This window comes from Dermacentor andersoni, chromosome 10 (genome assembly GCF_023375885.2).
Source record: "Dermacentor andersoni chromosome 10, qqDerAnde1_hic_scaffold, whole genome shotgun sequence".
NCBI classification, from domain to species: Eukaryota; Metazoa; Arthropoda; class Arachnida; order Ixodida; family Ixodidae; genus Dermacentor; species Dermacentor andersoni.
In genome coordinates, this window is record NC_092823.1 from 114,179,310 (window position 1) to 114,193,797 (window position 14,488).

General features: G+C 43.9%; 1 protein-coding gene and 1 long non-coding RNA gene across 2 annotated transcripts in view; one reads left to right on the plus strand and one right to left on the minus strand.

Annotated features, from left to right (window-relative positions):
- Positions 1-268: 268 nt before the first annotated feature.
- Positions 269-7,971, plus strand: LOC140213730 (uncharacterized). Its single transcript, XR_011890643.1, has 2 exons — positions 269-780; positions 7,789-7,971. It is a non-coding gene; the product is annotated as an uncharacterized lncRNA (long non-coding RNA).
- LOC126544746 (uncharacterized) overlaps positions 5,676-14,488 on the minus strand; it is a 79,854-nt gene continuing 71,041 nt past the window's right edge. Inside the window, exons 3-4 of the mRNA XM_050192212.3 lie at positions 12,205-12,517; positions 5,676-10,474 (exon numbers count right to left, since the gene is read on the minus strand). Coding sequence (XP_050048169.1) covers positions 10,265-10,474; positions 12,205-12,517 — 523 coding nt within the window. The 3' untranslated portion in view covers positions 5,676-10,264. The remainder of the gene's footprint in view (positions 10,475-12,204; positions 12,518-14,488) is intronic.

The window sequence follows — 14,488 nt, forward strand, 5'->3', positions numbered from 1 at the left end:
CGCGGTGAGATATCTGCGTTGTTTTCACGAGAAGGATCTGAACTGTCCACCCAGTGTTGACGGCAAGCTGCGGCTTGTCCTGCTCTCTGCACAGCAGTCTGCTGAGCTTGATGTTGCTTGGTTGCAGCCGCGTGCGTAGCTCTACGATTCACTTATTCAGCAGTGGTTCGTACCTTGCAAGGAGGCGCCATAACATGTACTGAATAGTAAAGACAGATATCCAGACTACGTGGCACACATCACTTCCCTTGACCCCTGGCACAGTACGTTGCTGTTGATGATGATGATAATGATGGTTTATTGGCATCCTCTTTGAAACGGGCTGGTGACAAATAGCCACCTAGTCTGCTTGAGTTAACCAGGTCCAGCTTCGTGCAGCATGCAACTGCTACATGTCGGGACACCTGGTGGAATATAAGGTAACTGCAATGCAAAGTTGGTACACATCAACGATGCACGGCGCGCATGTTGCATCGCATGTCAAATGGCACGATACGATGTTAGTGATGATGATGATTGAATGGCATTCCATTTGAAATGGAACGGTGAAAAATGGTCACCCAGACTGTTTGAATTAATCAGGTATACCCTACATGTTTTTCATTATATCAATTTTATACACCTCCATAATCTTCTATTTCTTTCCTCAAGGCTTCTCTATTTAGCTTGTACTGCTACTTATGCGACTGCTACATGAGGTCCTCCTGGCGTAATAATATACAACTGCAATGCAAATGGCGGACAAATAGATGCTACATGGTGCACATCTCGCATTGCAAGGCAAGTGACATGATACGATGATGACGATGATTTATTGGCATCCCCTTTGAAGCACGGCAGTGACATTGTCACCTAGCCAACTCTATTTAATCAGGTACACGTTTCCGAACATTCTTGTATACATCTCCTAAAACTTCTTTTTCTTCCCTAAACCTTAAAAGAGAAGTACTCTGCCACTTCATTTGTGTCGTGAAAATTTGCACTCTTTACAAACTTGCCTTTAGAATGCTCTTGAGGTTGCAGTCAGTAGTCTGAGTAGAATTGGCAAGTTAATGCATGTTTGTACTGTGAAAGGGCAATTGTGAAACTGCATGGAACCAACGAAAATGTGCAGGTCATGCGCAAACTCTGATGAAAAATTTTATTGCTTAGAAAAGCTACTCACAGAAAGGACTGGCATGGTAAAATGGTAAAAAGAACAATAGAAATAAAATGTGCCATGCATGTGGTGAGTAAAGTGAGTTGGGGAGTTGTGGCAGTAAAAAGTGTTTAGAGGATATGGTCATCAAGAATGACGACTCAAGCAGACATACTGACCTATTGCACCATATTGAAAGTTTAAACAGTGCAAAAAGGTAAGCAAGAAGATGCCCGCATGCACAGGATCACCACTATACTTGGTAGCTCTTGGTTGATGGTAGTAGAGTGCTGGTGTTGCGTGTATGCATGCCATTATCCTAGTCTTTTCGCACTGCACGAACCAACTTGCCCGTGCTGCGGTAGCACTGTGCCAAATATTACTGCGTTTGCACTTTTCAGTTTCGGTGGGGTTTCGTGCACCATGCAGACTGCGACAGCAGTGGCATTTGTTCGTGTACTTCCAGAGTCTGGTGAATGATGATGTTGTGCACATTGCGAAAATAGAATTGTGTTTGAAAAGATGGTGCCACTAAAAAAGACAAGCAAATAAGGTGGCAATCACCAGTGTGAGAAAATGCTGTTGTCTTAGTGAGTTCAGAGGTGAAGGAATTGGTGATTTTTATGCACCGAGAGGTAACATTTTGGCTGAATTCTCAGTACTATTTCCAACTACAGCTACTTGCCGTGAGTACCAGTAGGCTGGATGTGCTTTAAATTGTAGTAATTAAGCTGCTCCTGAATGTGCTTTAACGCCTGCTCTCAGAACTCTTCCATGAGCAATGCCACAAACTGTACGAGGCGAGACTGCACTTAAGATTTTGGTAACATTTGGAATATTGTGGCACACTGGGGAGTCTAATAAAATGAAACTTTGACATGATGCATCGTTTAAACTGGTCTCCAGTGCACCTCACACTTCCCAAATCAAACAAAGCAAAAGGTATGCCTTGGTGGGCTCAGCTACATAATTTTTGAGTAACAGCAGAACTAACGACACAGCAGGCTTTGTTGGGTTGCCTAATTTTCCACTTCAACGTCTGCATTTATTCAACGATGCCTTGAAATTTGGCATGTGGTCATGAATGTGCTGCATTTATATTAATTATGCTACATGCTATTAGTATTGCTACATATTGCTATCGGCTAATATCAAGTGCAACCTAATTTCTTCCTGCAGTGGGTCGCTTTTGTCCATTAGCATTTTGACAGTGCGTGCAGCATATTAAGAGAAACTGTCCAGTCATGTGTAGTCGTGGACACCCACTTGTTACAAGGTGGGCAAGGCGTCCCTCGACTTCACGCCTGTTACTGTGCGAGGTGTATCAATGCCTGGGGAGGTGAACCTTGACTTCACTACTCCAAACAGTACACCCACTTTTGAGCGCAATCTGCAAAAGGTGCCCATGGTATGTCGAGCCTGTTTCAGGCATACCTGCCAAGACGGCAATCGTTGCTGCCCTGAAACAGACTGCCTGGCACAAGTACAGTTAAACCTCAACATCACGAAGTCGGTGGAATCGGCAATTCGTTTCGTTATGTCAAAATTTCGTTCTATTGAAATTCAATCTTTTATGCAAATAAGTACAGGCGCCGATCGATTTTTTGTTACCCGGAAAGGGGCCGGAGAATTTTCCGAATTATCGGGCAATCGAAAAACAGAAATTTGCATGAGAAAACGATTCGTTTTCTAAATGTGCGAGTCTGCGACGAATGATACGGTTTCATGTCACTACGTCCACGATATCTCCGCTCCCACGGCTGATAGCGTCGCCCGCACTGCGACGACGCTATCGGGAAAAGCGCCGGCAGCGAATGTTTCGTCTGGTTCTCGCTCCAACCGGTCACCGAAACTCGAGATTACGCAACCTCCAATACTAAACGTGCGGTAAGACAGCTTACATATTGCCACGCCGTCTAGGCACGCCCACTCTTTCCACATGCGGCAGATTAGCTATAAAGCAGGGTGCACGGCTGCGCATGTGCTCAGTCGTGCTTACAGCCATGCACGGCCGAGGCGCGCGCCAGATATCGAGACCGTCGAGACGCGCGCCAACGTACCCTCCACTCCGTTCCCTCGCGCGCGCTTGATCGCGTTACCGCGAGCTCCCTCCCCTCCTTTCCCTTTGCTCACCCGGGAAGGAGGCACTCGTGAAGCCGCCATCTTTCTTGTCTCACCCTCGCGCACTTTCACTCGGACGTAAAGCACGCAGTGCCTGGGGCGCGATAGGATCTTACCGCACTTGTACTTTATACGGAATTCGGTGGTCGCTCTTGTAGCGCGGCGCGCGATTTGAGAGGTGCGTTTGCAAAGAGCCGCTTGTAATTCACTCGTTTGACCATCTGCGTCCGCGGAAGTTTCCATTAATTGTCTCGGCAGTCCTTTGTGGCGGCAGTGAAATTTCGTTATATTGAAATCGCATACACACTTCGTTATGTTGAGGTTCTAAATACATAGTGTTGCATGGACAAGAAATGGACAAGTTACATACTTCGTTATATCGAGCTTTAGCTATATTTGGACCCTAAAAGGAGATTTTCATTAACACTGGAGTATGCAGTCAATTTCAGACTGAATTTTCACGCATATTTTGCTAGCAGTCTGATCTCTTACTTTTTGAATGCCATCTATGAAAACATTATTATTCACTACCAAACAGTACTATGCAAAGTGGACAGAGTCAGCGTGCACAGAGACAGTGTCAGTTGAAAGCACCTCACTAAGCCAGCTTGCTTGCAAAGTGAAGCTGATTGAGCTTGAGAAGGCTTCTGGATGTTCCGCAGCATGAGAGTCATGGTAGTCGTCGTCGCCATACAGTCATCACCACGCATTTGTTGTCATACCATCGTCGGGATACTGTCGCATTCATTCCCTCATCATCATTATCAATTCGACAAGTGACTCTCGTCATGCCATCGTCATCACGCTGTCATTTCACTATCATCCTTACTTCAGTATTGTTATCCATTGTCATATCACCTTCATTAATCCATCAACATCATTCTTCGTTTGTCATTCTATCGTAGTCACGCTGTCGCCATTCAGTTGTGATTATGCCGCCATTGTTATTCCATCATCATCATTGCGTCGTCACACAGGCGCTATCATGCATTCGTCGTCATGCCATCCTCGTGATTCCCACTTCTTCATCCGGTTGTATTCATACCATCGTTGTCATACCATCATTGCCATACAGTCGCCATCACCTCACTTTTCCGATGTTGTCGCCGTTATACCATTGTCATATTTTACGAATCGTCATCTCGCTGTTGTCATGCCATCGCCATTACATGCCTTTGTCATTCCATCTATATCATTCTTGGATATTTTATCGTCACTGTGTCAGCGTCATGCAGTTCGTGCTATGCCTCCTGCTCATGGGGTGACCTTGGCAAGGGAGTGCCATAGCAAAGTAGGACGATATCGAAGTATGTGGCACAAAGCCAAAACAACGGAAGTCTCAGAATTGCTTCTACACGTGTCAAACAAACGTTACTTCAGGAATGTGGTCTGTCACTTCACTGCTCGACTGCTATTCGCATTACCGTCGAATCTCATAGTGAGAAGAGTTCTGGCATAATTTTTTTCATAGCCAATCGGGACAACCTGAACGAATTCTAGGGTTTTATGTGCCAAAACTACTATACGATTGCGAGGCGCGCCGTAGTGGGGGACTCTCGATTAATTTCGACCTCCTGGTGTTCTTTAATGCGCACCTAATGTACAGTATGTGGCAGAACTTGTTTAGCTTGGTGCTTTTGCTAGCTTTGTTCACGAGCATAGGTCGAGACTATTTGGTCACGAATATAGGCTGTTAGCTCACTTTGGGTACATTTTCGGAATAAAAAAAAGTCAACCTACATTTGAACAAGTATGGTACTTGTTTTCACATTTTCCAAGCCACAGCGTTACTGCATAGCATGGACATCACTACAGATATGCCAACAAATCTGCGTACTCTTACTTTTTGGGCGCGGTTTTACTTAGAGTTGGAAACCAGGAACACTGCACGTGTTTTGTAGATTTAAGGTGTCTTTTACTCAGTACTTTTGGTATGTAGAACTCAAATAATTTCACTTTTCATAAGGTGTTTCTTTGAAATTTCGCACAAGGATTCTTGAAAACTGAGAAATTATACCTGCCTTCCATTCAAAACACCAATGATGAGGCTGCAATTTCGTCTCTCACAGTTTATGTTGCAACTAACATGCATTGAAAGGAAACAATGAAACATAAAAGCACTGAAAATGAGCATCTCTTTGGTGGTGCGTATGTATTTTTGTCGGTGATTATTGTTGTAACACCAGTGTTGCGACAAAGATTTTGCACTGTCCCAAGGGCAGTAAGGCATGACCTACCAAATTTTATATTTTTTTTTATATCCAGTGGTTCACTATATACATTTCACATCAAGGTTTGACTGTATGGGGCAGATAGTAGCTACTCTTTCAATGAGCATGGAGGCAGCCAAAGTATGCTTCACACTAAACATCAGCACTGTGTACGCACATGCAAAGAAGGCTACCAGAAAACCTGGGAAGATGCGAAAAAGGAAGATGCTTTATTTTACAACAGAATCACTTTATACATAGCGTGCACGTAAAAAAATGGCATATCTGGGAGGGTGTTTCTCTTGGACAGGAGGCAGTACACTGGGAACTAAGTTGGCACGGGGCCCTGCTTCTTACGAAGCATACTTTCTTGCAACGACATTGTATCACTGTGCAAGCCACTCCGAGAAGAAAGCAAACATTGCAAATTAGTGTACACATTTTGGACAGCAGTAGTAGCACCTTAGCAGAAGGTTCTGAGTTTTTGGGTGCTCCCCTCCTTAATGTGGAAATTACCGTACTGTAATTACCGTACCGCACCACTGGTAAATGTGTGCATGACATTCACACTCCGAGCTGCCCTGGCTAATTCGACAAATTAAGAAATGTGACCAGCATTTTAAGAAATCGTTAAGACACCTGGTGCCTTTAATTTGCCATGGAGCGAGTAAAATTTCAGGGAGGAGCGTGTTTAGTTTCCTAAATTAATTATAACCAGTGCACAAATATAAGTTTACAGCAGAGACCAATATGAAAGCAAGCAAATGATTTGCTTCGATTTAGATTCATTGAGAGGAAAGACTGTTCATGGCAAGCGTTAGTGCGAGAGGATTGAGGTAACACTTCCACAGTAACCGTTGATCAAGTACTAATAAGCTGTTCCCTTTCACGCTGTCACACCCTATAAATTTCACACTATCAAATACATCCGTAACTGACACTCTCTGCTGTGAATACGGAATCGCAATATGCTTTCATCCTATCTGCTGCCGAATTCATTACTATAGTTTTGCACTAAAGTAGTAAACAATAGACAGTATTAAAAATGTGCTAGTCACTTCTACACAAACATTGTCTGACCTAAGCAAAGTTGTGAACCTCAGTCTAAAATTGCAAATAAGGTGTCATTGTATGGACTGATCGCTACTGGAGCCACCATCCTTGTTACCATTTGTTCCTCACACAATCCATCTAGGTTTAGCAGTGGGTCTCTTCAATATGTTGTCCCAGACTGCCCAAGACGCTGTGTATGCTTAAGCTGATTGATTACAAGCAGCACCTCAGGCAGGGCTAGCCAGCCCTGGACATAGCCTCCTGTATAATCTGGCCTTGCCGGATCGTTGGCGATCCTATAGGAAGCTGCAGTCACTGGAACTACGGCAATGGTACCTCTCAAGCACACTTTTTACATTTTTGGGTGGTCGCTGCTGACAAGAAAAGCATGGGAATCAATAAGAGAGTCATAGCAGCGAGTGAATAATGAATTTCTTGTTTATAGTTCCTTTTCCTATAGATTTGCTATGGTACATTATAGGGCGATGACAAGGTTTGTCCTTCCCCTGCCCAAAATATCATTACTCTGACCCTACATAAGTGGCACTTGCAGCAAAAGCAGCAGCTTTTGCTGATCCAGTAGGCACAGAATGTATATAGCAGGCTACGCCTAGGATGACAAATTGAAGAGACCGAGAGGTTGGCCATGTTGATTAAGGCAAGGTATGTGTGGAAAAGATTGCTTACTCAATTTTGAACATTGTTTATTGCACTCCGATGCTGCTTGAATTCACTGAAGGCAACTTCTGAATGCAAATGCAGCTGCTCACACATTTTGCTGTTCCTAAAGCAGTGCACATTTGACAGCATTTTGATTAGTAAGGGGGTAAAATTTTTCATGGTTAGAAATAATAACATTCGGTGACTGAAAGTACCAGGAAATTGGTTTAAAAACATGCCTCTAATAAATTATACTGCATTGTGCAATCTGAACAATTGCAAAACAGATTTTGCCGTTTTTCCGCATACTACTACAAATGGCCATTATTGATGAGCAAATTATGGCTCTTTGTTTGCACCAGAGCATTCTCATCCAGTTTGTACCAGTGCACTAAACAGATAACTGCCAAAGTGTAACAAGGTGAAGTAGTATTCCCTCTGCGTGTTATGACATCATACCTTTCAGAATTCAGCCAATATCAAAAACTCACGTCTACACAAGAAGTTCACATGCTTTCTGGGTCACCTTTTTATCGTGTATTTCCGGTCTCTTTTACATCAAGATAGACTGGCTGGTAATCCATACTATTTTTGTACGGTGCGCAGATGACAAAACCAACATGGCAGATGTCAGCGTCGACATCCACATTCCTGTCTCATCGACATTTCGGAGAGAAACCCAGACCACCCTGTGCAAAGCGGTTGCTCATGCATTGGGGCGTTTCCGTGGCAGACTGCACAAAACTGCAGGCCTGTCACTATATTGATTAAACAGACATTTGCTTCCAGCGTCTCAGAATGTTTGAACAGCAATGTGCGACACAGGGTATACAAATGGCATGAAGGCAGGTTAAATGATATCCAACAACCCATGGTCGTTTGCCGAGGCAACTCTTAAATGTCTTCACAAGTATAAGCCTTGCAGCGAGATCATATCGAGTCATTGTTTTCTATGTACAGCAACATGCCGGTTCTCATATGTGCAGCAAAACGCGTGGGATAGCAAAGCAGGGGAAAAGTGCTGAGGAATGGGGAATGGTGGGACGATGGCATGAGGGACATTTTTTCTTTTTCTGAATAAATAAAACTCGGATGGCACGATAGGGAGCGGTTGATTGGCCTCCCTCAAAGATATCTGCTGCAGCTGCTCGACTAGATAACAGGATAGAGCGGCTCGGGCACTCTTTCTGTTTGCGAGATAAGAAGACTGCTTTCCATTTGGCGTGGAGGTATGCCAAAAGCATTGATGACACACGAAGGAGTTAGAAGCTTAATGTAGAGGACAGCTGCAAGCAACGCCGAAGCTGAAACAAAATGTGGAATAAGAACTTGCACAGTTCATATCATTTTCAGTTTGATGACATGGTTGCTAGCAGTACTAATGAGCCTTAAATAATATGGGATGCCTAAAGGCAAATGATGAAACCATTATGTATAACTCGCCAAAGCAAGCCTAGTTGGGGATGGTAGCTAGCACCTGTGGTAACAAAGTAAAAATGGACTTGCGTGATCACACGCATAGTTTATGAAACTGGACTGAACCACAAGTATAGTGATAAACAAGGTTACTACGTAAACATAGACATCAGTATAGCAAAAACAAAAAAGGTGGTAATTTTGCAGCCTGTGCTTGCCACACAGTAGACAATGCCCTTTTATCTATGCTGGTAGCAGAACACGCTTCTCGACTATTATTTCAGTTGGCGTCACAATATTGTAAGTTCCTCCAAAAAAAATGTGAAAGATCTTTTACAAAGCCCACCATTGTGATGTGGCTTTACCTCTTCCACCTGAAAGTTCAGGTCTTAAAGAGTGCAATATGTTTCTCAGGTGAAGCCTGCGATGCCTGCTAACCAGAAATGAACTTCTTCGGCTGCAGAAGCATTTTATTTTATGTTAGCCACCAATAAAGCAAATTTTGCTGCAAATCAAAGTGGCAAAATTTTTCTACATTTGTATTTGGAAAAGGGCAGATTACTCATGTCCACTTAAGGAAAGCATAAGCTGTGGTGTCCAGTGCACCTTTATAGCTAGGAAGAGCATGGTGCAGCAAGCTCTGTTTCATGCCCAAGATTCCAAATTTATGCATGTGAATGAGGTATGCTGATGTTCTCAAGCTTTCCTTAGCGGTACTTGAGCGCCAGCCCATGTGTGGAACAGTGAAGGACAGTACAGCTTCATGAAGTCCTTATGGTAGCAACAATTGAAATGTGGATGAAGATGCCATATATATATGATAGCAAGTCTCAATATAATGCAGGCTCATCACATCAAAATGCCATGTGCATAACATATTCAGAGATCTTGTTAGGAAATACAGCTAAATAAAATTTAGCGTGGCTGACGTCTATGGAGCAAAATCAGCTTTCTTTTTAAATTGTTCACTTCCATGTGTTCAGTCACATTTCACAGTCATGACATAAAACATTTCAGCTCGGCTGCATATGTGTTCAAAATGTAAAATTTCACTAAAACAAGACATAATCATGTTCACCTGAGTGGGTTCATCGAATGTACAGACATACAATGCCATTGACATGGTGCAAGGAGCATTCAGAAGCAGGTTATCTGATCTGGGATCACACGTCACAGTTGCTATGGAATGCTCAGGGCTCAGAACGCTGGAGTTACCTGGTGGCCATGAATGTAAACAACCATTGCTTAGGATTGCCATAGCAATCAATCAGCAAATCTATTCCATTAGATGTCCCTCTCAGCACTTTCATGCTTCTGTTCCTTGTGACGTTATCGCTGTTCACTGGTGTCGGTTGAGAGTTCCTGCTCCTTCATGTTCCATGACTCCATGATCAAGGACTGCACTCACTTACGAGCTCACTCCATGCGTGGAGCAGTGGCAAAACCTCAGTATAAGGACATAGGCACAAACGAGGAACCGAAAGTTGGGAGCAGCACACACACAGCTGCAACAGACAGCCAAAGTTCTGGCGAGTCCTTTGAAGGAGGCCAAAAGAAGGCGGCGCTCCGAGATGCCTTTGCCAGGAGGTAGGTTTCCACGGGAAATTTGCCACGGTCGTTTCTTAGCCGGCCAGATTTGAGGCCTGCTGTTGAGTGTCTAGGCATCCTAACGTTCCTCTTCTGCATCCTCGTTGAATGCCGCCTGCACGACATACCAGTAGGGCCGGTGCCGACTGAAGGTTCCGATGCGCGGCCTGGTCGCAAATGGGGTGTCGTCCTCTGGTGATGTCAGGAATGGCATACTCGGCAGCAGCATGCGGCCCGTCGTGTGCCGCGACCCTGTTCCAGGGCGCCTGTGAGGACTGGTGTTGTCAACCTGCAGGCACATGTGCAGGGTGACACGAGAATAAAGACGTTGCTCAAGTTAGCCAGGCACATTACCTCACATCAGCTGTAGTGTAGCGTGAATTTAAGGAAGTACAGCCTGAAAGTTGTAAGCACTAGCACATGCCATGGCGTAGATGGAGAACATTTCTCAGTTTACTACTGTATCTTAGACTGGCGCCAAGAGACATATAATATGGACTCCCAGTGCATATTTCACTCCAACATTTCAATTTGAAGTTGTTACCTCTCCCAGCGACTGCCATTTTGACATGGCTTTCTAGAAGTGGAGGGTGATCGCTGTGTCGTCTGCTCCGAAGTATTCCGAAACCATATGCGCGCCACCAGATTCCCTACTGCACAGCAATGGCGTCTCCGTTTCAGCCCAGAATTATTTCACATGTGCGGGAAAAAAATTACATACCAAGTGTGTTATTCTAGACCTTGTCAAATTCTGTCACTTTAGAGTTTTAGCTTGTCTAGTATCCGGTAAACGCAGGTAGACTGGGCATTTTAACTCCCCTCCGTTAAAACGCCCAGTCCATAACGTGAGCACCTTAACATCAACAAAGTGTATTCTACTTTGCTGCTGGTGTAAATTTTATTGTGATCCAATTATACACAACTGCGAAAAGAAATATACTTGGTTACTGCAATATTAGCTCAGTGTTCGTCCAGTTCAGCTCTGTGCCACCAGTTGCCTGCACCGCTCTGGCCGCTCAAATTTATGTCTCCACCCATCCGTTAAAACGCCCTTTCGGCATGTGTTTGCCAGAATACCAGACAAGCTAAATCTAGAGAATGTTGCTTTACTGCTGCTCAACTGCAATACATAAAAAAAAAGATTGAATAGTACAACGTTCCTGCTACACCAGATGCACTATTTTACCGTCTTGCTGAGGAAAGCATACAGTTTAACTTGCAGTGCATAATTCAAGTTCGAAAAATCAGGTGCCATGGCATCTTGTATAAAAAAACAAAGTTGCCGGTGAATCCATCCTTTGGAAATGATTGTGGATGCTATTGCAAAGCAACCTTTCTTATGATGGCTGTGTAATTGATTATGATATGTTTTATATGTTACAATGATTGTTGTGATGATTATGATGATGGAAGCAACGAGGCAGTTGCGATATGTGCAAGTGCAGAGTTTATTAACGAGATTGACGTGCCATCTTTAATTGTTCTGTACACATACATACCCATGCAGTGGCACCTACCGAGTGACCCAAGTTGTCTACTAGGCCAGACAGCAGCCAGCAGCAAGTTGTCGATTTGGTCACATGACCTGTGACCCATGTTGCCTGCTCCGCAAGAGGCAGCCAGCACACATCTAGTGGCTGGTAGACAACTTGGGTCACTGCATGGGTCACTGCATGGGTACGTGAAAGAGGTTAGATAGGGACAGACAAACAAACATTCTGCAATGCGGGTAAAGTTCCCACAGAATGCTAACCGAACTAAAATGTTAACAAATATATTACGGGGTTTACCACTCCAAAGCGATTCATGGCGTATGGGAGACGCACTGCCTTCTTCTGGCACTCCACTGTTCATGTGCATCTTTCGGGCACGTTACCACACGCGTTTAGTTAGTAAATGAACATTTACTGCAAATTAATGTATACTCTCCATTAGGACTCTTAATTACTTCTTGTAATGTTCTAACAGTACTTTGTCACCTTCAATGCGTGTCTGTTTGTCTGAAACGTTTATACACACCTCGTTGTGCTCCCTGTTGACCTCGTGCGCCATCTGGAGCCGGGACGACGTAACGACACGGGGCGGTGTCGTCGTCGTAGACGGCTCGAGGCGCTGCTGAATGAGAGGCGACGGTTCCTGCCGGTCGCGTTGCATGCCACTCTCGGACGAACCTGAAGAAGCTGCAGAAGCTGAAGAGGAGCCTGAGGAGGCGACTAGATTGAAGGCGTCGAGGCTGGTGCCATCCGACGGCCTGGCGCAGTAACTGGCCAGCGTTGTAAAGCTGCACGGCTTGCGGCAGCATTCTTCCACTATGCCGCCGCTCGAGTATTGCCTGCGTGACACAACACGAGAACAGCTATTAGGCTGCTTCATATTGACTTCATCAGCAGGAAATATATATATGCAAACTTTATATTCCTGAGCATACAAACCTGCCAGGATCGCAAGAAGTGCTCGGTTTTGTTTCATATGGATCATGGTACGAACTAAAGTCAGTGCATCGCGCTAGGAACTGGTTGTTTAATCTCTTTTAGCCTGTTGTCACGATTTCGGGACATGCCAACTCGGAACTCATAAATCCAAATGGGACTCTTAGGCAAGAGAAATCCAGTTTTTGATGCCACGTGCAGTCATACACCAAAGCAGCTTACGCAATGTACTTCCAACAAGAGTGAACGCTCCCAAAGCTCGTGCAGCTACATTTATTCAGGCACATAAATAGAAGCTGCCATCTGTGCGAAACAGGCTGTTTTACATACTGCCATATGATATGAGACGGTTCACCTGCCAAGTCTGAGTTTGTTTAATGTGAAAAGATGCAAATATAAAAAGCATGTTCTTACTTTGCACGCAAGTGTTTCTGACTGCAATTGCAATGTTTTCACATTCAGGCAAAACAAAATTCAAGCCACTAGGGGTTAAAAGGCCACCAACGTTTTTAACACTCGATCATTTATTTGACGGAAAAGTGTTTGTTATTAGAGCAGAATGTGAATGGCAAGGTTTTCATTTCTATATTTCATACCCGAAGTGATATTTAGGGTACATAGCGACAGCAGGAACATTGAGGTATTTTTGCCGTGCTTGAAAAAAATTTGCGAACCTAGGCTAGGCTTCTTAGTTTCGATAGAGTGCAATCAGTCCTTCTTTATCGTATAACTACTGACACACGTTAATTATTCCCAGGAAGACATTTTTCAAACTTGATTACGCCACGCAAGGTTAGATGGGTACTAACACACCATTTCCAGCAATTTGCTATTTTTTTTCTTTAGGTGAACGCCCTTGACTTCCGTCTTAAAAAAAAGCATCCAAAATGTACTAAATAATTTATTATCACAGCTTTTCCGCAGGCAGTGCATGTTGTGATGTACACAAAAGATGGCAATGTGGGGAGCGACATTCTGGCACTCGTTCGTCTGCTGTGCTGCTACATTGGGATGTGGCATGAGTAACAGCCTTGAAGACGACCGAATGAAGCAGGGCGAATTCTAAACGGTCGCGCCGTCGACTACATTCTGTTCCCACATGACCACCTTCTGCCTTAGGACGTCACGATGCATACGCCTCATCACGAACGAAACTGGTTCCTACAAAAGTTATTACAACACACTATTTAGGCTACCCTGAGGCTCTCCAGTATTTTTCCTAGGGCTTCGAGGTAGAGGCTGTTCCACTTAAAGCAAGAAATGGAAAGTGAAAGTCAGAAATGTCATGTGACATCAGGCCAGCCTTATGCATTTCTGTCTTTTCTGGCTTACCGAGAAACTCCACTCACTGTAAGACTGATAGTTTAATTTACCAATGCAACCTAATTAACATGGCTTTTAAAAACAAACACTAAAGAGCAACACTGAATCAATTTAGACCGGTCAAATAGTATTTCCAATCTTTTTCATCCATTCTGCAGGTAAAGGCAGGTGTTTAATTGAGGAAATGAAGGCCTAACTTCCCTTTTTATTTTGTGTTATGTTGCGTCAAATCCTCAGTGATACCACATCAGCACGATGTCACAGATTTCAATGTATACTGTCTCCTATTCAGGCCGTTTTAGAGCAGGAGAAGTTCTCATAGTTTGCTAGTTTTAACCTGTTGTTGTTTCAGAATGCAATGCAGTCGTTCTTTAGTGACATACAGGGGACGAATTTTAAATCCTCTACAGTTAAATCAAGCTCAAGATCACATTTAATTGTTGCCAACTGATAAGATAGCTTGACCAAATCAATATTATTGCGTAGGTTGCGTATTGCGTAGAGAAATGCTGTCAAAGTCTGGGATGTCTCCGCGAGAGTCAAATTCCGCT